Here is a 25,192-nt window from a genome sequence, read left to right on the forward strand (position 1 = left end):
TATTCCATCCACTGATTCACTCCCCAAGTGGTTACAGTTGTTGGAGCTGGGCCAATTCGAAGCCAGGAGCCAAGAGCTTCCTCTGGGTCTCGTGCAGTGTGGGTTCAGGGGCCTAAGGACTTGGCCCATCTTCTATTGCTTTCCCAGGCAGAGAGCTGGATAGGAAGTGGAGCAGCTGGAACTAGAACTGGCGCCCATATGGGATGCTGGCACTGCAGGCTGCAGCTTTATCCACTATGCCACACCACCAGCCCCTCTAGTTGTTTTTGATTTATTTGAAAATTCAGATTGAACTCTTTGGGGAATGAAAAATATATAAAATTAAATAATTTTAATAAAATTTTGAATTTTGTTCTGTTGGCATCCCTTGCTTACCCCTACTTTCTGAGGAGCCATTACATGAGAAGCATTGGATTAGAACATTGGTTTGAATTTCTCGCTAAGGCAAAAGTATCACTTTTTCCTTCTCATGAAAGGTTCCTGTGGAAGGTGATTCTGTAACCTAAGAGACAGAGTTTTAGATACTATCTTCATTTATTCAGAATAATAGTCAGAAAGGACTTCCTGTATAGGCAGGGCTCTGATCTTACCCTAGATTAGAATATTACTGATATTCTTCTGAGGGGATAAAAAAATACATGTTTAATATATATGTGTGTGTGTTCTTTTTCATTTTGTGGGATTATTAATAGACTGTATGGTAGTTTTATGTCTGGATTAAGTCCCACTTGGACTTTATGAACTAATGGAGCAGTGTAAAATATGCTGTGTTTGTGGAAACCACCTTCCTCAATTTGGTGTTTTTACATAATTGAAGTCAAGTTTACCCACACACCACAGCTACAGAAATAAAGTTGCACAATGGAATTGACATAATAATTGCAGTTTCAAGGAAAATAGATTTGCTTAAGCCATCTTCTATTTGGACCATCTTCCACTGCTTTTCCTGTTATCAGGAAGCTGGATCAGCAGTGGAGTAGCCGGGAAATGAACTGGGGTCCATGTTACAGGTGGTGGCTTTACCTACCACACCACAACGCTGGCCCTAAATTCTCTTCCTTAACAGATCGATTCTAAACAAGTTAGGAAGTTTCATTCCACATATACTTAAACAATATCCAACAGGACAAAGGAGAAATGGTCAAATCTACCATTGTTGTGTTTTATGTTTCATCTTTATCTGTATGTATTCTGATATCTTCTCTATTTTGTTTGGATTAAATAACATAAGCAATCTCTAGCATGTAATAACTAGTTAGCAAATGATTCCCTTTTCCCATTTCTCTTGATTTACAAGAAAAGGTATTCTTGAGAGCTTCCAAAGTAGATTTAAGAAGAAATCAAACATTTTCTCCATGACTGAGTTTAAGCAGCAATTCTTATGCAGAGCACACTTTAGTGTTTGTTTTCAACGCTCTACTCCTAATTTTGGCCTTTTCTTCCAATCATGTATTCATTACTTAAGATTTACATTTTTAATTGCTTTCTGAGGAGATAGAGATTTTACCATGGTTGTGTCACATAATGTTTCCACTAAAGAGCCTTCATTTATACTTAAACTGATCATAGTGTATTTCATGAATGTATTCACTGATGTTGGACATACCCTGGATATGTATGTTACTGCCCTGTTACACCCCTAGTTTCAGTAGTAGTTTAATTATAGGTGATGGAGGTTAAGTGTGCAGACTGGTTGTATGAAAATCCTGGCATAGTTGATTTCTACCTTGAGCAAGTTGAAACTCTTATTGGGGCCTGTTTTCTGTTCTGTATGGTAGGAATGGATCTGCATTGTAGGGTTGTGAGGATTACATTAGTTAGTAACTCAAGATGCCTCCTAGCACAGAACACTAATAAAAGAAAAAAGATGTTAACTGCTGTTATCTTGTTCTTGAAATAATTTTTACTATTTTATATAGATTTGAATTTCAGTCATTTCACCATACCTTCCCATAGATAGTGCGTTGGCTTCAATAAATTGGTTTTTAAAACAGCTCTAATTAAAATCAATATATTTTTCTTAAATGGATTCCCACCTTCAGCCAGCATGGGAGCCCTCCTGGAAGGGTGCAGATGAGTGCTTGACTTCTCATTTTGCTGCTTCCTAAATCTTCCTCTTTTCGTTTCCTTCATCTGAACTAAGAGTTCAGATTTTTGTTGATTGTTAGATAATTACTACCACAATCTCACTGTTCTTCCATGGAGTTGCTTATGGAAGCTAGTCCCATAGTTTTAAAATGTTGAAAAGGTTTAAAAGTTGAGGAGAAATGGAAGCAATCACATCCAGGAAGGGGTCTCAGAATAGGTTTCACAGAGAATACAATCCTTTGGAACTAGTCTTACAAACTGATTCAGCTTCAGTGGATGCTGAGGATAGAGGGATCACTCCCTGGCTAAGGGAAATGAAAAGGTAAGGTGAGGCCAGAACAGTGTGGTGCACTGAGGAGCACAGCTAGGTGTGCCCATTAGCTGTTTGAACAGAAAATACCTGAATTTGTTTTAGCTTATATAATTGATGGAAAGTCAACTAATAACTTCCAAGCAGATAGCAGTACTATCTTCACTTTCTTTTTTTTCTTTTTTAAGATTTATTTATTTATTTGAAAGGCAGAGAGGCACAGAGGGAGAGAGTACAGAGAGAGTCTTCCACCCACTGGTTCACTCCCCAAATGGCTGCAATGGCCAGAGCTGAGCTGATCCAAAGCAAGGAGCCTGGAGCCAGGAGTTTCTTCCAGGTCTCCCACACGGATGCAGGGGCCCAAGGATTTGGGCTATCTTCCACTACTTTCCCAGGCCATAGCACAGAGCTGGATCAGAAGTGGAGTAGCCGGGACTCGAACCAGTGCCCATGAGATGCCAGCACTGCAGGCAGCAGCTTTACCCGCTATGCCACAGTGCCAGCCCCTATCTTCAGTTTCGTAAGAAAATCTGCCATCAGGATGCAGAACATATCTGAACAGGAAGAACAGTGAGATTGTGGTAGTAATTATCTAACAATCAACAAAAATCTGAACTCTTAGTTCAGATGAAGGAAACGAAAAGAGGAAGATTTAGGAAGCAGCAAAATGAGAAGTCAAGCACTCATCTGCACCCTTCCAGGAGGGCTCCCATGCTGGCTGAAGGTGGGAATCCATTTAAGAAAAATATATTGATTTTAATTAGAGCTGTTTTAAAAACCAATTTATTGAAGCCAACGCACTATCTATGGGAAGGTATGGTGAAATGACTGAAATTCAAATCTATATAAAATAGTAAAAATTATTTCAAGAACAAGATAACAGCAGTTAACATCTTTTTTCTTTTATTAGTGTTCTGTGCTAGGAGGCATCTTGAGTTACTAACTAATGTAATCCTCACAACCCTACAATGCAGATCCGTTCCTACCATACAGAACAGAAAACAGGCCCCAATAAGAGTTTCAACTTGCTCAAGGTAGAAATCAACTATGCCAGGATTTTCATACAACCAGTCTGCACACTTAACCTCCATCACCTATAATTGTTTATGAATGGCTTGGTTATCTATTTGGAAAACAGGCAGAATTGCTCTAAAGTTTTTCCTATTACCATTCTTTTATTTACAGCCATTTTGTTCTATTATTTTCTGTTGCCTAAGCCTTTGATTATTTTCACTGTTACAACAAAAATATGGGAGAGTACTGATAATTAAAATTATTTCAGATATACAGTATGTTCAGAATTGACCCCAGGTCAACTTACCGAAATTTGGCATTGTAAAAACACAGAGTAGTTCTTCTGCTATTCTGTTGTAGAAACTCTTTCTTCAGTTAATTGATCTGTTTAGTGTTCTGAGTCTTTGTCATTAAGAGATTATCTTCACATAGTAATTTATTTAACAAAGCTGTTTGTTAGTAATAATTTTGGTGCTGATTTAAAAAAAAATTTTGTATCTCTTATCTCTTGCAAAATTAGCAAAATTTTGTTTTGTGAATTACATCCTTTTTAATGGAGTTCAAATATTACAACATGCTAATTCTTTTTATAGCCTCATAGACTGCTTTTTGTTGGATTCAGCTCCTCTCAATGTTACTATGTCACCTACTGGAGACTTTCTGGCAACTTCCCATGTGGACCATCTTGGAATTTATCTATGGTAAGTTCGTTCTTCCAGTTCTCCTCTTTGAGGATGAGGAAGAAGGAGGAAAAGATATTGTCAGAGTGATGAGACCTCAGCAGCAGGAACATAGGCGTTCTATGTATAGTACTGCAATGAATAGAATTCAGAACCTGAGATTCCCAGTTTCTGTTTTCCATCTGAGATTCATACTAGGTAGAGAAAATCTGTACTGTACTTTGGGACATGTATTTACATTTTTATTAGTCATCCATGGCCAGGGTATAGGAGCAAATAATAGAAAGATGGCCACTTAGAGGGCCATTGTAGATAAGGGAAATCCATGACTGTTCTGCAGCCCCAGGAACATAATTAGCATGTTCACTTTCTGACTTACTCTTGAGTAAGATTTTCCTAAGTGAAGTTTGATTTTTGCCAATATGTTGAGGTTATTTTTACCTGTTAAATCAAGTTGCAAAACAAGTTTGGCAAATAACAAAGGCAGTGATCTTCCTAGATGCAAGAGAGAAATTCCTTTACTCCCAGTGTCTAGTTACAGTTGACCCAATTTGTCGTGCATGAGGTTTTTATTTTCTGAAGACATCTTTTTAGATTTTAATTGAATTTTGTCTAGTTCTCTTTTTACCCAAGAGCACCTTAGGTCAGTGATGCCCTAATCAACAGTCAACTACTTGGGACTGCCTCTGAAACAAAAAGTTGAGTTATTTTCTTATCTAATAAGAGACTGTAATCTTATAGCCAAATTCAAGATTGTAAAGATTATTACTAAATGTTAAAGTTTGAAGAAACTTTTTTACAACTTGTAAAACACTGCTTGTGTTTTTATTTCTCAGGTCCAATATTTCTCTGTATTCAGTTGTTTCATTACGGCCACTTCCTAATGATTATGTCCCTTCAGTAGTGATGCTTCCTGGTACTTGTCAAACCCAAGGTAATCACAGCATAGCAAACATTTTGAGTTGTAATGTTATTAAATAATATAGAGGGATTTTGCTACCAAAAGCAAGTTTACAGTGTTCAATTAAAGTATTTTTTTTTCTTAAAGAGATTTGTTCATTAATTTGACAAAGTTAGAGAGAGAGGGGGAGACAAAGGGAAACCCTCTGTCAGCTGGTTTGCTTGCCAAATAGCCCTAACAGCCAGGGCTGGGCTAGGCAGGAGTCAGTAGCCTTATCCTGGTCTCCCTCAAGGATGGAAGGGTCCAAACACTTAGGCCGTTTAACTCTGTCCCTCTCAGGCCATTAGCAGGGAACTGTATCAGAAGTGGAGCAGCCTGGACTCAAACCAGGCCCATATGGAATGCTGGCATTGCAGATGGTGGCTCTACTCATTATGCCACAACATGGGCCCCCCAATTAAAGTATTTTTTAACTAATATGAAATATTTTGAATTTCTGCAAAAAATAAAACTGATGTGATATGAGTACGATAGCAGATAGTTTATGAGTGAAGAGGTGCCTTGAGTTTGGTTATGAGAGTTGCAGTTAATATGGGGGATAAAGAAATGAAAAAATGGAAAAATTTTGTATGGCTCTGTTATGAAATACAGATAGATTTGGAATTAATTGTTTTCATATGATAAAAAATCTCATTTATTTGTTTTTCCTAAAAATTTTTTAAGATGTGGAAGTATCAGAAGAAACGATAGAACCAAGTGATGAAATGATAGAGTATGATTCACCAGAACAGTTGAATGAGCAATTGGTGACTTTGTCACTTCTCCCTGAATCACGATGGAAAAACCTTCTTAATCTTGATGTTATTAAGGTAATATTATCATACACTTAATACTGAGACCTATGCACATACTCTGAAACCATTTTTTTAACAGATAAGTTCCTTTACTTAGAAGACACTTAGGATTAAAAATGTCCAAAATAGCAAAGATAATTCCATTTAGTTGCATGCTATTTCATCTAATTTTATTATCACAAACATTATCTATAATACATCAACTTTGACAGCATTCAGCAGACATTTAGATGTGGTAGAAATAGTCTGTGACTCCAGAACAATCAGGAATTGCAGTTTTAAGGTCCAACCCACTAAATTACTTCCTAAGCTCCTTCTTTCCTTCTTTCTACCTTCCTTCCTTCCTTTTCCTTTCCCTTTCTTTCTTTTTCTTTCTTCAGAATTGCAGACACAGAGGGGGAGACAGAAAGATCTGTCTGCTGGTTCACTCCCACAATGGCCGGAGTTCTTCTGATCCAGAGCTAGGAGCTTCTTCCAATTCTTCCACATAGGTGGGGTGCCACAGCGCCAGCTCCAGCTTCTTTAGCTTCTAAAAAAAAAAAGAAATGCTGCCATAATGTGTGTGTCTTATTACTGGATGTTTGAGGACCGGCAAAATTTTTATCAGCTTCCTATTTTATTATGCTGCAGTTAACCCATTATCATCTGACATCCTACTATGTCTACTGCAAAAAGATTTTCAGAGCTTGTGTCAGGGCCAGGCATGTAAAATAATGGAGGAGGTACCGGATAATGTGTTGAGATGGTATAGTTCAAAAAAAAAAAAAAAAAAAAACTTGGTGTCTTTGTTCTTGAGAAGTTTAAGATTTTACATGAAGAATGTAAAATGGTATAAATTATGGTATAAACTATAGTATAAATTACCAGAGTGTGTTTCATTACCCTCATTTTTGAGGAGCAAAAGCAACGAAAGAAATTAGCATAGAAAATTTCAGGTTATCTTTTGGTGGGAAAAGCAGTTGTTGCTTTTTGAAACTTGATTTGGCTAGATTCCACATGTGTACTATATACTAAATCACAAGGTGGACTGTGATAAAAAAACAAAATGGAAGGAATACTGACGTAGTTAAGTACCATGAGCTCTAATAGTTATTCTTATAACTAATAACACCAGAAAAGATGGTGTGTGTGTCTGTGTGTGTGTGTCTTGGGTAAGAAAGAAAAAGTTTTCACATTTTAAATTTCCTAATCCAAGTTAAGAGCATAGTTATGATATCGATCATGTTCTACTCTGTCACATCTAGAGGGTGCACTTTATGTAATAGCTTTAAAAACAAGGCATTGAAAAGAATTAGAGGATGAGTACAAGGGGAACAGTCAGAAAAATGTCCAACTAGCAACCAAGTTTTTGGGCTCCTCTGCTCCTTACCAGATTAGTTTATTCTTCACAAAAATGTATATGGAAACCTGAATGAATGATGAGAGAAATGTGCTCAAATCTCTAATATTTTTATTTCCTAGTGAGTAAAAGAAATTGGGATATTTATATTTGTCTTTTGGGTAGTTGTTTGCTTTCGCATTTTTGTGTAAGAGTAATTTCTAGAGCTCTATAGAACTTAAAAGCTTTTTGTCAGTGGTCCCCTACTAACTCAAGAACAACATGTTAGGAAGCAACTGTGACTTTCATTGCAGCCTCTGACATCTCAAGTAAGGGCTGTCTTTTTACTGCACTCAGTAGTGCTCAGTCCTGTTTTCTTGGAATCATTGTGTAGCATGACTCCATAAGACCGCAAATATCCCAGGCTTTCTTTTAAATAGACAATCTCCTAAGGGTTACTGAGAATCACGTAAGGTAAAATTGAGACTGTTTTATTAGGCAGAAATGTAGACTGCTTTATCAAATGCTACAGAGATAATGCTATGTAGCAGTGTATTCAACAAACTAAATTCTGTCAGTGGGAATTCCAGGGGAGTTTTTCCTAATAGAATTTTCTTAATATTTGAAATATAAACTAACAATAATGTCTTGCTTTTTAAAAGCATGAAGGAGACAGTATTTGGTGTGGTGGTTAAGAATGCCATTTGAGATGCCTGCATCCCGTTTCAGTGTGACTCTAGTTTGGTTCCTGCTACCAAGTAGGAGAGTTCTTGGCTCTCAGCTTTGAGCTGACCCAGCCCTGGCTATTGCAGGCATGTTGGGAGTGAACCACCTAATGGGATCTGTTTCTCTGGCTTTCAAAATAAATAAGTAAGTAAATAAGATAAAAACATAAAAATGAAAGCAAAGAGTACTGAGGAAACAAAAAGATTCCAACAAAATGGAAAAATTAGGTCCATGTTTCACAAAAAATATCTAACAAATTACTTCTAGCTCCAAATTGCTTCTTCCACATTTCTTTTGGGAAAAAATAACTTGATATTATAAGTGGTTATGTAAATTTTGATTTCTGTGCCATTTTTTGCTTGAGGTTGAATGCAGTACAAAAGAAATTTGAAACTTTATTTTTATCTGAATACTCGTTAGTCCAGAAGATGAACTGTGTTGGTCTTAGGGTTTTTCCTGCACCCTGTTGTTTTCCTTCTGCCTTCAGCAAGGGTGGTAGATGGCTGCATCCATGTTGAAAAGACCTGCTTAAGGATAGCTGAGGTATTGGTCAGATGAGATGTGATTTTAGCATGCTAATCTGAAAAAGTTTCATTCCTTTTTTACTTTTGATATTCGCTTTAAAATTTGATTTGAAATTAAATAGTAGAAACTGTTATTAGAATAACGACTTATTATTCTTTTTTCTTTCCTCCTTTTAATTAGAAAAAGAATAAACCTAAGGAACCTCCTAAAGTACCCACATCAGCACCATTTTTTATTCCAACAGTTCCTGGCCTTGTACCCAAGTATGCTGTTCCTGAACAAAATCACGATCCCCAACAGGTAAAAACCAAATTGGACTAGGGAAGTATATAGGGAAATGGTGGTATGTGTTTTACAGAAATAGGATAAATGAATGATAGGTTTTAATAGTGCACTGTACATTTTTGGTGACCTTGCATTTTTTGAATAAGGTGTATTTGTTTTTTGTTTAAGTCTAAAGTGGTAAATCTTGGAATTTTGGCTCAAAAATCAGATTTCTGCTTGAAGCTTGAAGAAGGACTGGCAAATAATAAATGTAAGTTAAATCTTCCATCTGCTGATTCATTCCCCAAATGACCTCAATGGCTGGGACTGGGTCAGGCTGAAGCCTGCTATCAGGAGCTTCTTCTGGGTCTCCCACATGGGTGCAGGGGCTCAAGGACTTGGGCCATCTTCTGCAGCTTTTCCCAAGTGCATTAGTGGGATGCTGGTTTGGAAATGGAGCAGCTGGGACAGGAAACAGTGCCCATATGGATGCTGCCACTGCAGGTGGAGGCTTAACCTTCTGTACCATAGTGCTTGTCCCTATAAAATATTTCTAATTAGTATCTTCAACCTGTTTTTATGGAAAAACTAAAAAACCATATTTCTCAGTAGCTAAAAGAAATTAATAAAAAGTGAAAGGATTAAGATTTTGCTTACAGTCTGAAGTAATTTTAACTTTCATATTAAATAGATGTTATTAAATCCAGGTGGTGCTGATATTAAAAAAATCTGAAAACCTTTCACTTTTTTGTGTGAAAATTTCAATTTGGAGATGAATACATTTATCCACAGCATTTATAATTTATAAAATTAAGTATAAACATTTTATCATCTTTTTATTTTTTATTTTATTTTTATGTTTTTAAAAATTTATTTATTTGAAAGAGTTACACAGAGAAGGAGAGTAAGGGGAGAGAGAGAGAGAGAGAGAGAGAGGGAGGGACGGAGGGAGGTCTGTCTGTCTGCCATCCACTGGCTTACTCCCCAATTGGCCGCAGCAGCTGGAGCTTCATCGATCTGAAGCCAGGAGCCAGGAGCGGGTGCAGGGGCCCAAGGGCTTGGACCATCTTCCACTGTTTTTCCCAGACCATAGCAGAGAGCTGGATCAGAAGAGGAGCATCCAGGTCTTGAATAGACACCCATATGGGATGCTGGCACTGCAGGCGGTGGCCTTACCCACTGCTCCACAGTGCCAGCCCCATTAGTTGTTTTTTTTTAGCAGATAACTTCAAGCCTTTTATTTTTATTTACAAACCATTTCAATATGGTTTGCAATGCAGCAGAGACATTTGACTTATCCTCTTGTTTTATGACTCAAATACTTTTGTTTTCTTACCCAGTAACACTTGAATCCACATTGATAAAAGTCCAAAAATGGACACTTGTAAATGGCTTGTTATGTTTCCCTTTGAAAATACACTGAAGATAAAATTGATTAGATTTTATTATTTATTTGAGAGGTAAAGTTACAGACAGTGAGAGGGAGAACCAGAGAGAGAGAGAGAGAGAGAGGTCTTCCATTTGCTGGTTCACTCTCCAAGTGGCCTCAATGGCCAGAGCTGGACTGGTCCGAAGCCAGGAACCAGGAGCTTCTTCCAGGTCTCCCACGTGGCTGCAGGGGCCCAAATACTTGGGTCAGCTTCCACTGCTTTCCCAGACCACAGCAGAGTATTGGAAGAGGAGCAGCCGGGACTAGAACCGATGCCAATATGGGATGCTGGCACTGCAGGCGGAGGAGTAACCTACTCCTACTGTACCCCAGCACTGCCCCAGGTTTTTTTGTTTGTTTGTTTGTTTTTTTGGCCAGCAGAGTTAGAGAGACAGAAAGGTCTTTATTCCGCTGGTTCACCCCCCAAATGGCTGCTATGGCCGGCACACTGCACCGATCCGAAGCCAGCAGCCAGGTGCTTCCTCCTGGTCTCCCATGTGGGTGCAGGGCCCAAGCACTTGGGCCATCCTCCACTGCCTTCCCGGGCCACAGCAGAGAGCTGGACTGAAAGAGGAGCAACTGGGACAGAACCAGTGCCCCAACCAGGACTAGAACCCGGAGTGCTGGTGCCACAGGCGGAGGATTAGCCTAGTTGAGTAGTGGTGCCGGCCCAGTTTTTCTTTTTTTAAAGCCGAAAACATAGTCATTGCCATGTGAATATCAAATGAATACCAAAAGGCTCAGAGCCATAGTTCAAGTATATTAAGTATGTTTTTTGTATGCCCAGGACTTACGGTCCAGGACAAGCAGACCCAGATTCCAACAGGTCAGAGAACAACTCGGAGTTGTTTAAGTGGACTTACATTTTCTTTAGTCATAGTAGTGGTGAGAAATGCACAAGGAATAGCCATTTTCCCCCAGCAGCATTGGAGCCACAGGAGGTATCCACCTCTGTGTCATGACAGTCAGACACACAAACACACAAATCCACATGTGGCCACATATAACCACACATCCACAAGAAGCCACAGCTAGCCATGCCCCTCAGTAACTTCTGTGGGTTTACAGACAACGGTGGTCCAAAGCCAAACCATTACATAACAGACTTGTGGGCAGCTAGCCAAGCAGATGGACATCATTTACCATGACAAGAGTCTTCATAGACAGGGATATGGGAGCAAACAGATAAGGGGGCATGGGCAAAAGGTGTGGGAACTTAAACACCATCTTTCTCAAGTTCATCTCCTCAACTCGATTCTTAGCATTCTTGTAGGATGTATATGAAACAATAGTATTTACTTTTAAGGAGAAGTAGATTTGATGTTGATAAGATTAAGGGGTTCAGGGCAAGCATCGTGATATGGTAGGTTGCACCGCCATTTGGGACTTCCACATCCCATATTGGAATGCCTGGTTCAACTCATGGCTGCTCTGTGATTCTAGTCAAGCTTCTTTCTTATGAACCTGAATAGTAGCAGATGATGGTTCAAGTACTTAAGTTCCTGCCACTCATTTGGGGCAGAGATGGAGTCAAGATACCCATCTGAGAAACCCAGATGGAGTTTCTGTGTCCTGGATTTGGCCTGACCCAGCCCTGGGTGTTGCTGGCATTTGGGGGATGATGGAGTTGTTGGAAGATCTTTCCCTTTGTTTATCTCTTTGTGTCATGTCTTTTAAAAAAATCTTGGAGTGTAGTAGTTCACCTCTCATTTTATACATTTCTGTATTTTTTTTCCAACAACAGGAAAAAATTTTAAATTACTAAAAATTAAAAATATTAAGCTTTAGTTATTTTTATTGTATTGCTCTCATATGTACTGGTCTTCACATACATTAGCTCTCTTTTTGTTATTTAACCTGAAAAAAACCCCAGAAAGAATTTTCTGCACCTCTTAAATATATCTTGCTTGGGGTATAAGAGGTAAACTGATTTCCTAAGTGAAGTGATTGTAGGTAATAACTGAGTTCTTTTTAAAACTTAACTCAGATGAAGCTGCCATCAATCTTCTGAAAGAAATGGGCCCATCAGGAATTGAAACAGAGCTGCGAAGCTTGTCTCCAGATTGTGGTGGGTCTGTGGAAGTCATGCAGAGCTTCTTAAAAATGATTGGAGTAATGCTGGACAGAAAGCGTGATTTTGAGGTAGCCCAGGCATATCTTGCATTGTTTCTAAAGGTAAGTCTAATGGAGGAGTCCTTCCAACTTGCCTTCCTCTGTCTATAGCAGTACTATCTAATAAAACTTTGAGCAAAGATAGTATGTTCTAGATCTCTGTAGTCCAGTGTTGTAGCCACTGGTCATCTGTGTCTATTGGATATTTGGATGTTAGTTGATGTAACTAAGAAACTGGATTTTTGATTCTATGAAAATGTATATTTAAATACCTCAGAGTGGCTGATGACTATGATTTTGGACAGCTAGACCAAACTGCTTGGTAGTCAGTCTTTTCTTTAATGCAACAGCACAACAATTTTGACTCTGTCCCCAGTATTCCTGTGCTTTCATTTTATCCAATATACTGATCCATTGACTTCCTTTTTAAAGTAGTTATGTTTTGTGACCATAAAGAGAAACTCAGGTTTTATGGTTATTTTTTCTACTTTTGAAATCAAAATACTTACCTGTATTATAGTTTGAAGGACTTTAAAATGATTTGGTATGCAAGAGCTGCTTTAAAGGTCACTGTATTGGAGAAGTCATATCCTGAGGGTCTACGATAGTGGTACGATGTTTTAAAGGAGGGAGATAATGCTAATTTTTGGTGATAGCAGATATGATTCCTCATATATCGCATTAATGCCTAAAATAAGTTTTCAGCTGATTTAAATATTTGAAAATGATTTAAAAGTTGGATATTTGGGCTGGTGCCGTGGCTCACTTGGCTAATCTTCACCTGCGGCACCGGCACCCCGGGTTCTAGTCCTGGTTGGGGTGCCGGGTACTAGTGCTGGTTGCTCCTCTTCCAGTCCAGCTCTCTGCTGTGGCCCAGGAAGGCAGTGGAGGATGGCCCAAGTGCTTGGGCCCTGCACCCACATGGGAGACCAGGAGGAAGCACCTGGCTCCTGGCTTCAGATCAGCGCAGAGCGCCAGCTGCAGTGTGCTGGCTGTAGTGTCCATTTGGGGGGTGAACCAATGGAAAAGGAAGACCTTTCTCTCTGTTTCTCTCTCTCTCACTGTCTAACTCTGGCTGTCCAAAAAAAAAAAAAAAAGTTGGATATTTGTTGGGATCATGTAGAATTAAAAAATAGAAAGGCTACAAGTAGTGAATTTATGAAATTTTAGCCTTTGAGTAGAATTTACTTAAATTTATAGAAAATAAAGCAAAGGACCCATCTGCCATTCTATTACCAGTGGTTGGTATTGAAAGGAGATACTTGTAGAAACACAGAAATGTGAATTCAGTGTTATAGCTGGTCATTGGTTCCAGTTCTGCATCAGAACTGTTGTTAGTGAGAAGATTGGTGACCACTTCAGTTCTAAGGGAGTGACAGAAATTTGGTAGAGCAGTGGAAATGGGAGAAAGTAATAAGCCAGCATTTAAGGGAAAAAAAATGTAAATAGTATGCTCTTGTGTTTCTTGATAGAAAAGGAACCCAGAATAGATAAGATTTTAATTTTCCTAAACAATGTGCAAATATCAATATTATTCTTTTCAGTTACACCTTAAAATGCTTCCTTCAGAGCCACTGCTCCTAGAAGAATTGACAAGGTTGTCATCACAGGTGGAAAAAAACTGGATTCATTTACAGTCACTCTTCAATCAGAGCATGTGTGTTCTAAATTATATTAAAAGTGCTTTGTTATAAAAATAAACTTAAATGTATATAAATCAAAAATGTAGTAAATGGTTTCATTTTAACTCATTTCTATTCTCCCAGTTTCGTAGTGAAAAGGAAATGATAGCACTGCTGATTAGTTAGTAATTTTTCACATTCAATGTTAAATATATTCTTGAAGTAAAATTCTACCTCCATTTAGTTGTGAAGACCCAAAGAATCCATTCAGATGATTGGTGATCTGATTCTCCTTACATCAACTATATCTGTAAGAATTTTTTGAGTTGTTATTACCAACTCGTGTTTTTTGTATCTATTCTATATAAAATGTGCTGCATGAGGAGGTTAAGTATTGATGAATTAAACTGAAGATGTCCAATGAGAGTGATATATAAGATAATTGTGCAAAAGCCTTTCTGATATGAAGGAAAAAAAGACTGCTTCCTTTCTTGATGGCTTTGATGAAAACATGCCTCATTGACTATTAAAGCTAGAAGGTATATTGGACATATTCCAGCACAACCCTATTGTTTTGAAGAAGAGCATCCAAGTTCGGGAAGACCTGGTATCTCAGTGGCAAAGCCACATGTTCTGGCACTGGCCTAGTGTTTTCTCCTTTGTAGGCTTCCTAAAGGGAGCTGTTCTTAATTGTCAATGTGGGTGTCACTTGCCCAAGGCAAATTGCTATAAAAGATTGAACAGATACCTAGGATAGGAAGGGAAATTCCACATTTCACTGAAGGTTGTCCTTCAAGGGTTTTGCTTCCTTCTGGTGACATTTTTATTTGGGAAGAAACTGCTGACTTTTCCCTTAAAAGCATTGCCAAACCACATAGCTCTGGCAGGTTTTTTATTTTCTCATTATTGTTTTGTTTTTATGGTTCAGTGATTAAGCAATGTATGAAGTAAAAAGTAAGTGCTAAAATATATTTGAACACCAATATTCTCATTCAGTCAGGATAAGAAGTTTATAGAATAACCTCTGCAAGAGCAGGATTTAAAAGGTGTTGTCTAATGATATTAAATTATTAATAATTAAATATTAAAATATTTTTATTTAATGATGTAAGCTAAGGAAACAAGGTTTTGTACTTAATTTTTTCTTTTAAAGTTGGTTAGAGATGTATTAAAACTACACTGACAGAAATGTTAATAGTGATTTGGGTTCTAACTATTTTTCTGTCTCAAATACAGTATTCTAAAGATGTTGCAACAACCCAGTATCTTATCATATGCCTTATGAAGATCCTAAGTAATTTAAAATGATAAGCACCACAAACTGAAGTTGTACTGCTTTTACAAGCCATGAACTGAGTTTTTTGCTTTTTTTCTAATGAGAGTACAAGAGTTGAATATATTGTTTATATTGGCATTATCCTAGATAGTGTTATAGCATTATTTTGGCAGATGGCAGAATTTTTCTTTTGCATTTGCCATCAAGGCAGCGGATGGAGGGAGGAAAGAGAAAGTATAGTTTATGTGTAAATGTTTTTATTTAATATTTGAAGAGGTACATCCAGTTGGTTTCCAAAATGGCTATATCAATTCACAGTTCCCCTCAGCAACAAATGAATGCCTGCTTCTTTGTAAAAGCAAGGATGCTAGATTTTTATAAACAATGGGTGAAATTAATAGTTTTTGTTCAGGAAGTCCTCATAGTAGTGAGGATGGGCATCGTTTCATATATTTATTTTAGAGCACTTACATCTCTGTGAGGATTTTTTATGCTCTTCTCATTTTTCTACTGAATTATCTTTTTATCTCATGGAAGGAAGTTTTCATATATTTTAGATATTAATCTTTTATATCTGTTATGAATGTTTCCTCCCAGTTGGCCACTTGTCTTTATTATGGTATCTGTTTTATAGGTGCTTTTTCTAAATAGAAAAATAACATTTCGTGACTTCTACTGAAGATATAAAGCAAATCATTTCATGTATATCGTGTGTATTTTCTTTTGAGATGTGCATCCTTGTGAGTAGTTGTCTAGATGTTCGTCTAGTGATGTTTGTGAAGAGTCTAAGCTATGGAGCTTCTTATTCAAATGTTCAAAATTCACTTATGAAAAAGTCTGTTTTTCTATCTCTGATTTGAAATGTTGCATTTTTATGTTCTAAATTCTTTCATTGAGCTATTTGATACTCCCAATAAATCTGCATTATTTTGATTACACTTTATACTAAACATTATTTTTAGATTTTGTAGAGTGGAACTTCTGAAGGATTTTCTAAAATTTCTTAAGTGCCAGTGAAAAAAATCTCCTTGAAATTTTGATTTGTATTATGCTATTTGTACCATTGCTTGGAGAAGAAAAGTACAACACCAGATACTTCTCTTCAGGAACCATAGTGTTGAATATGGATCCATCATGACACCACAGAATTCTTTTAAAGTTTGTCAGTATATCCTAAGAAAATCCAAGAGAATCATTCCTCTTCTGCAATTGATGAGACTTTTTTTTGGATACGGTGAGCTTAGGAGCAATTTTTGTATTTTTACTATATGTTCTACTACTGAGGATGATGTATGCATTCTGAGTTTCTGGTAGATACTCTGTTAAATTTTATTTTTGTTACTTATTTGCTGATTTTAAAATAAACTACTTCCCTGTATCAAGTGATATTTTCAGCTTATATTGTTGGATCAAGAACTTTAATGATTTTTAATTAAATATTTATGATAACTAATTCATTTTAATTCCTTGGCTATAACTGTTTAATGAAACTGGTCCATTTGTTCCATGAAATTATCTATTCTTGATTTTTAAAAAATTGGGGCTGGCACCGTGGCTTACTTGATTAATCCTTCACCTGCGGCGCCAGCATCCCATATTGGCGCCGGGTTCTAGTCCTGGCTGCTCCTCTTTCAATCCAGCTCTCTGCTGTGGCCCAGGAAGGCAGTGGAGGATGGTCCAAGTGCTTGGGTGCCTGCACCCACATGGAAGACCAGGAGGAAGCACCTGGCTCCTGGCTTCGGATTGGCACAGCGCCGGCCGCGGCGGCCATTTGGGGAGTGAACCAATGGAAGGAAGACCTTTCTCTCTGTATGTCTCTCTCACTGTCCATAACTGTCAAATAAAAAATTGTTAAAAGGCTAGTTTTATCCATTTATTTTGTGAATACTTAAATTTTCTATTTCTTCTCAAGTTAATATTGGTAAATTATATTTGCCATACAAATCAGGGCTTAATTAGATTTCAAGTGTACTTGTTTAAGTTATATATAGGCTTTGTGCCTTTTTATTAAGTATTTGGTTACAAGTGACAAGCCAGACTCAAATATAAGAATGCCTTCAAAGTTAAGAATAAAATTGACTTTACCTACTGTTGGATTCACTGATTCCTTGGGAATTGACCATTTTTTCTATTTCCCTTGTTGCTTTCCTCATTATTAGCTAACTTCTCAATCAAGATCTCTCCACATTCACCAATATCAGCTACTTACTGAGAACCCACTATATGACAGAATCTCTTAGTGCTAGAAATATATCATTGGTCAGCAATTGATCAGAAATGTGGCAATTCTGAACTTACATATTCCTCGTAAACTAAGTATAAAGTGTTTCTCTTAAAAGAATCCCAAAGTAGAATTTCAGTGACCAAGGGATTCATTGCTTTGACCAGCAAGGTTTGGGTCACATGCTGAACCCTGAAATAGGGATGGAGACAGCCCTGCAGAAGCTCATGGATTAAGAAAGGTGAGGGATCTACGTAAGAAAATGACTTCAGTGATGGGGTAAAAAGCCAAAAACATCAAATATCTTCCATCTTCCATCCAGAGAATCTTCCATCTCACTTCCATCTTCACTTTCCAAATGGCTGGGGCTAGGTTAGGCCAAAGCCAGGAGCCAGGATCTCCATGGTGGTATCCCACGTGGCAGGGGCCCAAATAGTTGGCCATCTTCTGCTTTGCCAGGCACAATAGCAGGGAGCTGGATCGTCAGAGCAGCTGGGACTTGAACTGGCGCTCATATGGGATTCTAGTGTCACATGGCATACCTTGACTTGCTGTGCCACGATGCTGGTCCCTTCCACGATGTTTTGAAGTCCTCTTGTGAAAGCATAGGATAGGAAAAGAAAGGTTTGTATCAAGCAGCTAACGTCATATCAGAGTGCACATGGAAAGCCAAGGCATTGAAACAAGGTTTACTAATGTGACTGCCAGCAAGGCCAGTGTTAATGCGGTTTTTTTTTTTTTTTTTTTTTTTTTTTTTTGGCTTGTTTGTTTTTAAGATTTATTCCTTTGAAAGTTAGAGTTACTAAGACAGGGAGAGACAGAGATCCATCTGCTGGTTCACTCCCCAGATGGCCCCAATAGCTGGGGCTGGACAAGGCTGAAGACAGGAGCTTCATCCAGGTCTCCCATGAGGGTGCAGAGGCCAAAGTATCTGGGCCATCATCTGCTACCTTCCTCAGGCCATCAGCAGGGAGCTGGATCAGAAGTGGAGCAGCTGGGACACCAAACAACACCCATATGAGATGCCATTGTTGCAGGCAGCGGCTTTACCCACTATGCTGCAATGCAGCCCTTTTAGTTTTTAAATTATCTTTTTAAAGTTTTTTTTTTTTTTTTTTTTTTTTTTTTTTTAAGATTTATTTATTTGAGAGGCGGGGGGGGTGGTCTTCCATTCACTGATTCACTCCCCAAATAGCCACAACAGTTTGGAGCTGAGCCAATCTGAAGCCAGGAACTAGGAGCTTCTTCCAGGTCTCCCACATGGGTGCAGAGGTCCAAGCACTTGGGCATCCTCCACTGCTGTCCCAGGCTCATTAGCAGAGAGCTGGACTGGAAGCGGAGCAGCTGGGACTCAAACCGGCGCCATATGGCTTAATCTATGCCACAGCACCAGCCTCTATCTTTTTAAAAAAAGTTTTGTTATTTATTTGAAGGACAAAGATTTCCCGTCCCCAATACCCAAAACAGGATCCCAGAAACTCAATGTAAGTTCCAGTGACCCAGCTACTTGAGCTATCACCCACTGCCTTGCAGAGTGGAAACCACCAGGAAGCCAGAATCAGGAATGCTGATAATAGGATGCAGGCCGGGACTCAAACTTGGGCCCGGTAATAATAGGATGCAGGTATCTCCAGTGGTGTTAACTGCTAAGCCAGATGCCTGTTCCTATATTTTCTGTTGTGTGTTATTTAGGACTCCTAATTACAAATTATGGAAACCTTTGGTGTTTTTTAACCAGCCTCTGAGAATTTTAAGAATTCAGGGATACTGGATTATCTATAAGGGTTAGGTCAGTTTTCAGGTTTGTTTATAACCAGGGACAGAAACACTGGGAAACACAGGAAGTACTCTTTGAACTCTGCTCTTTGCATAAAATTTCCTCTGTAGCCAGAAACTGGTAATCGGTCACTTGAGGTGCAGCCTCTTCCGGAGTCCAAGATCTGGTTCTGGGGCCTGCGAGCCCTTCTTCCTGGGGATTTAGTCTCCCCTCATCTAACTTTCCTCTGCAGCCCAATGAAGGGGATCCTTTTGTTTTCCTTCTGTCATCTTGCAACCAGGGAAAGAGGGAAGGCTCTTCCTCTGCCACTCCTGTGCTCACCTCTCTCCTTAGCCTGCTATGTTATAGGGGAGGTTACATTTTTAAAGGATAGCTATCTTGTCACTGAAAATAATCCCATTTTTTAGCATCAAAATATGGGTATTAGTGTAGTATGAGTATTTCCACTTAAAACCCTGCAAATAAATAATTACTGGTTTCCTTCCAAGGAGATAGTTGCCTCAAGTTATCTGAGAAAAGGTGGTGCGCTTAGGAAGGAAGGCAAAGCCGAGAGTATTGTCCTTAAGTATGTTGGATTGTTAACCTTGTTTATGCTCTGCAAACTCAAGGTAGGATCATTTTCAAGGATGATTTCAAAGATTGACGTAGATTTGACACAATTCAAGCATATACTCTGCAGCCCTTTCCGCATTAAGGAAAGCAAGGGGGAGCGGTGATGTCAGTAAGGTCACAAAATAAATCACTAGTTTGTGATCTCAGGATATCCATTAACAGCATCAAGGTAACCTGACTATGTGAAAATCCTTGGGCGCCACTCCAGCTGTACTCAAACATTCATGGATAGAGCCCAGTGCGTTTTAACAAGCTTCGTTGATTTTTATTTTTTTAAGATTTTATTCATCTGAGAGGTACAGTTACAGACAGTGAAAGGGAGAGACAGGTCTTCCTTCCATTGGTTCACTCCCCAAATGGCCACAACAGCCGGAGATGGGCCGATCTGAAGCCAGGAGCCAGGTGTTTCCTCCTGGTCTCCCATGCGGGTGCAGGGGCCCAAGCACTTGGGTTATCTTCCACTGCCTTCCCAGGCCACAGCAGAGAGCTGGATTGGAAGAGGAGCAGCTGGGACTAAAACTGGCACCCATATAGGATGCCGGTGCTGCAGGTGGAGGATTAATCTAGTGTGTGTGCCACGGCACTGGCCCCAGCTTCATTGATTTGAACATACTCATTTGGGTAGCACTGGACAGTAGAAGAAAGTAGACTGTGAAGCATAAGGACTCCGTGGTTCTAGGAACGAAGTGCAGGAGGGAGAAAAAGGAAAAGTGTTGCAGATGAGATTCCTGAGCTGTGGTCCCCATCTTGAACCAAATGCGGGAAAGGAGAGCCACTTGAGAAACCACTGGACACACTGTAAAATCTCAGAGCTTTGGGCTCCCTCCTGCCTCCTTGGTAGGACGCTGCCTCAGGGAGCTTTATCCTGACAGGAAGGGGCCATAGTCAAGGGGCAATCTTACAGAGAGCCTGTGACAGCTCATTTCCCTGGAATTGAGTGGCATGTAGAGGGCTCTAGAAGTTTCCACTTGCTGCCTGAGTTGAATGAGGGCTGGGCCAGATGAAGTGTGCCAGCAGGTCTGCTGAGAGCCCTGGACTCTGCAGCCCCACTTTAGGGTGGTAGCACCGTCCTTGCCCAGGCCCAGTGGGAAGAAACCTGGCCCAGGTGGAAGAAGCTCATAGCTGTGTGCAGAGGGGGGGTATGAAGGATCTGGCAAGGCAAGAGGCTTTCTCTCCACCACACATCTGGGAAAGGAGGACTGAGACTCTGCAGAAAGAAACAGCCGTAATGTGGACTCTGTAAAATGTACACAGTATTTGTCCAAAAGAGCCTAGGCTATTACAAAAGAGGCTGATCATATTTTTAATTGGTAATTATATTTCACCCCAAATCCAGTGGTATGAGAGCACATGATGAAATTTAATCAGTTATGTGAAGAATCCAGAAGGAGTGTTTTCCACTGTCTGTGTACTGTGTTAAATTCCCAGTTCCAGTTATGCTAATTTCCAGTTCCAGCTAAATCCACTAAAGTGTCTCTAAAAAAGAAATAAAATAGTCAACATTTACTTTCCATACTTGTTATTTTTAAGTGGCTTATAGATAACAATGACAATGTTCACTTAAATAAGAATGACATTAATCCTATCAAATTAATTTTAACTGTTATTTATTTGCTACCACATCTCAGAATGAGTATTTCAAACGTGATTTGTTTTTTTTTTTTCTTTCTTTCGTTCTTTTTTGGCTACCATTTTAATTTTTTCTGCTATTTCTACTAAATTCTAGTTTTTACAACTCACTTATTTTGGTTCTTTTCTCCATCGGATCTTTCTGAGTTGCCTGTGTCCCTCCCATAACTCTGGCTCATTTCCTCACTCGTGGCCACACTCTATTCTGAAAAGCAAATATTACGCAAGCACAGTGGGCAGGTGAGTGCTGAGTGAAAGGGGTATGGAAGTATGGACTCACCTGTGGGTTGAATCTCCAAAAAGTATAACATGGAAAGGTGACTCAGCCTTCCCATGCAGCTCACAAGGTGTGGCTCCTTTCCATTCTACTTCCCCGCCCTCCCCCCCGTCCATGCCCCCTTTCTTTTGTCCAATCCCTGACACCTACTTTGTCCAGGATGCTGTTCTACGCTCTTGAAATGCTTCAGAAAACAAAATGCACAAAGACCGTGGGCCTTGTGCAGCTTACATTTCAGGTCAGACAGCTTTTACAGTGTTTTGTTTAGCCTTTTGCCTTGCTCTCTTTTAGAGCAAAGACAAAGCAAAGGTTGGTTCTAAGCCTTCACACTCTGAAAAAAAGTGTCTGCTAGGATTTCTCCCTTTGTTTCCTGGTGGGATGTGGGGTGGGTGTGCATAGATTTGAAGTAGTTTCAAAATCCATGTATACCTCCTGAGTAGAAGAAAGGACAACAGCATTTTAAAAATACCTGTTTGACTGCTAATTTTGTTTGAACAAAGGGTTTGATAATTCCTATGAAAAACAAGTAAGGAAAGAAAAATAACCCTGTTTTTTCCCCCATTGGAAGATACCATCTGTCCATTTTCTGATTGGTAAAAGGTAGCTGTTGCAGCCATGTGGACAGTGAGTCGGTGGATGGGAGATCTCTGTCTATCCCTGGTGAACTGCCTTTGAAATAAATCTTAAAAAAAGAGAGCAAGATAGGGGGAAGAAAGAAGGAAGGAAGAAGTCAGGGTGACCAAATGTATGTTACCTCTGGGGAATATGTGAAGGTCTTGAGCTGGGTAAAAGGAGACTTGAACTTTATCTACATAAGCATGCATTTTTATTTGAAATTAAATAAAATAGGATAAGATGTAAACAATTACTGATTTTGAGTGTTGCTTTCCACACATTTTAGTACTGTATGTTTAGTGAGGTTTTTAGTCTCTTTTTTGCTCTTTGGGTTTAGTTTTTCAAGTAAAATTTATTTACATATACTTAAACCATTTATCCAGCCATCCAGCCTTCTTATTATATAGATATATTCTGTATGGCTGGCCAGATTTCGTTTCCTCCCAGAAGGTTAACCCTGAAACCACTACTGTGTTTGCTGCCACAGTTGCTGGGTCTTCCCCAAAACTCTAGGCCACCACTTGCCCCAACCACAGTTACCTGGATGCAAGCCGCTGGCGTGGGCTCTTTGAGAAATGTGGACAGTCTCCAAGTCATCCCTGACTCTGTCTCCTCTCTGCACCTGAGTGGCAAGAATCGGGAGGTGGGAGATTCAGGGTGGTGGCCTGAGTCACCTGGTATGTGGTTGAGCTAGGAACTCCTCCAGGAAGTGGTGGGAAGAAAGGCTCTTGGCAGAAGAGATCCTCACTAGGATGGTGTGGTATGTGCTGAGATTTCCTGGGAAGCATGAGAAATACTGGGCGGAAAGTTTCACACTCCTTTGACAATAAACAGAATTCACTGATTCCGCAGGAACTGAACAATGAAGGGAGACACAATCTCACCTTGGCTCTTCTCTTTACCCTTTACCAGCTCTCAGAAAAGGAAGTTGCTACTCTCTGCTGGGAAATGACAGTCACTCAGCAAATGCACCACACCTGTGCCACTTGAAACCAATTTTATCTTTAAAAAATATTGATCTTTAAAAACATTATTTGTTTTTTAAACAAAAGCTCTTTTCTTATGACTTCTTTTGTAGCAAAACTCTTGAAGAAATAGCACTTCCCAGAGGTACTTAGGGTAAAGTGAGATTTCAGGGAATGTGCCTCACTATTTCCCTGGGTTTGGAGTGCCTGCCTGGCCCGTGTCCTCCTCTGCCCAGCAGGAAGTCTCATTCCTATTGCCCTTCCTCTGCCTGTGCTGTTACCCTCAGCAGAGTCTTCAAATTTACTGTAGAGTCTATTCCAATGTTACACACACAACAGGTGTTCAATATATACCTAATTTAGTGGTTTTCAAAGAGTGGACTGATATTCACTGAGGATCCTTGAAACCGTTTGGAGGATCAGCTCAATAAGACTAAGTTGTTTCACTCTTTACTCTCAGTATTTCAAATACAGTAAATACTCAAATACAACCTGTGGAACCAAAATTTGGTAGGGTCCTTAATTTTTAAGAGTGTAAGATAACGAATGTTGAGAAACACTGGTTAAAGAAACAGATGGTCTCACCAAGAGGTGCTAGCATATACAAGTATGAGTATACTTCAGAAAGTTCATGGAATAAATGACTTTTGGTTCAAAATGCCCCAAACTCATAGTCCATTCATTATCCACTGGCGATTGTTTTTATATGAGTTACAGGTTGAGTGTGACTTGTACTAAAGAAACTTGGTATGCACTTAATCAATAATAAAGCATTTTAGAATGAAATGCAATTGCATGGATATAAAGAGATGGAAAATGGTCTAAAATCTATCTTTTGTGGTTTGTGGGCCAGGTTTACCATCTCTGAGCAGCTGTGAGTAACGAACAATGGTTGTAGAATTGGAAGCATTATGGTTCTTAGAAAAGAATCTAGAAGGTGACATTTGCAACAAGTCCTGACTCTGCTCTCCTCTATGAATTTGCTTTTGAACATCAGCCCCACTTCTAGGCTTCCTCTGACTTAGGGCTGATAACCAGGTGTTCTCGCTGCTCTCATCTGCCCACTCTAGGGCTCCCCCTCAGGTTCTAACTCCACCAGTAAGGAGTGTAGTAACCACTTTCTGGATCCCTTTGAAGGTAGGTGATTCTGGGGTCAGAGCTCCCTCTACCGATCTATATTCATTCAGCAAGAGGAATTAGAATCCCTCTGGTTGGGACTTTATTGGTCCAGGAAGTCTGGGCCAAGTACTGATGACTTTTTATTGCCTCACTGTCAGTAGCCACAGTCAATGAAAGTTAAGGATTAAAGGAGGTTTCTATGGAGTGATGGAAAAGAGCTTGCTTCATATTTTTCTTTTTTCTTACCTAAAAATATCAAATGACCTAATAATAGAAAGAAGATGTTTGATATGGTTTTAGAATATTTTTTTCTTGGATTTATATTGAATTTAGGGTCACTTGAGTATTATCTTTATGAAAATACACTATGTTAATAAAAATTATGCTTTAATATATAAAGACATCAGCAAATGCCATTTACTCTGAAAGAAGCAACAAAAAGGAAAAGGACATTTTAGCAAAACACATCACATCACAGACAACCAGTGCTGCACATTTAAAGGAATTAAATAAGGAAAACAACCTAGGAGTACACAAGCTGTGGAATACTCCATGTTTTTCTTATTAAAGTTACTATGGTAGCCTAAAAATATACCTCTTCTTCAAATACAGGAGCCACAAAACTATCTCTTAAAAAAAAAAAATTTTATTCAGCTCTTTTTCAGTGACCAGAAGGTGGTTTTGTGGAAAAGAGTTGCCAATTTATAGTCGACATTCTATAAGGATGCCCTCCCTGCCACTTTCCAAGTTCCCATATAAAAGGCCTGCTCATCAATCTCATAGAAAATGCCACATCCACAAGTTTCTTCCCACTTGCCCATGTTTACTTGAACATTAGGGTTCTTTTGTGATTAACCC

General features: G+C 39.1%; 1 protein-coding gene and 1 long non-coding RNA gene across 3 annotated transcripts in view; one reads left to right on the forward strand and one right to left on the reverse strand.

Moving 5' to 3' along the window:
• WDR36 (WD repeat domain 36) overlaps positions 1 to 13,945 on the forward strand; it is a 41,580-nt gene extending 27,635 nt beyond the window's left edge. For both annotated transcript variants that reach the window (XR_016220604.1, XM_008262002.4), the window contains 7 exons: positions 4,006 to 4,113; positions 4,929 to 5,026; positions 5,717 to 5,862; positions 8,597 to 8,716; positions 8,870 to 8,951; positions 12,097 to 12,284; positions 13,766 to 13,945. Coding sequence is in view for 1 of the 2 variants with exons in the window: in XM_008262002.4 (XP_008260224.3) it covers positions 4,006 to 4,113; positions 4,929 to 5,026; positions 5,717 to 5,862; positions 8,597 to 8,716; positions 8,870 to 8,951; positions 12,097 to 12,284; positions 13,766 to 13,915 (892 nt within the window). In the remaining variant the exon portion in view is untranslated. The remainder of the gene's footprint in view (positions 1 to 4,005; positions 4,114 to 4,928; positions 5,027 to 5,716; positions 5,863 to 8,596; positions 8,717 to 8,869; positions 8,952 to 12,096; positions 12,285 to 13,765) is intronic.
• A 4,502-nt stretch (positions 13,946 to 18,447) lies between these two features.
• LOC149122288 (uncharacterized) lies at positions 18,448 to 24,972 on the reverse strand. Its single transcript, XR_016220605.1, has 2 exons — positions 22,791 to 24,972; positions 18,448 to 21,205 (listed from the first exon to the last, which is right to left on the reverse strand). It is a non-coding gene; the product is annotated as an uncharacterized LOC149122288 (long non-coding RNA).
• Between the last annotated feature and the right edge of the window lie 220 nt (positions 24,973 to 25,192).

Source organism: Oryctolagus cuniculus, chromosome 14 (genome assembly GCF_051225735.1).
Source record: "Oryctolagus cuniculus isolate XC-2025 breed Fujian yellow rabbit chromosome 14, ASM5122573v1, whole genome shotgun sequence".
NCBI classification, from domain to species: domain Eukaryota; kingdom Metazoa; phylum Chordata; class Mammalia; order Lagomorpha; family Leporidae; genus Oryctolagus; species Oryctolagus cuniculus.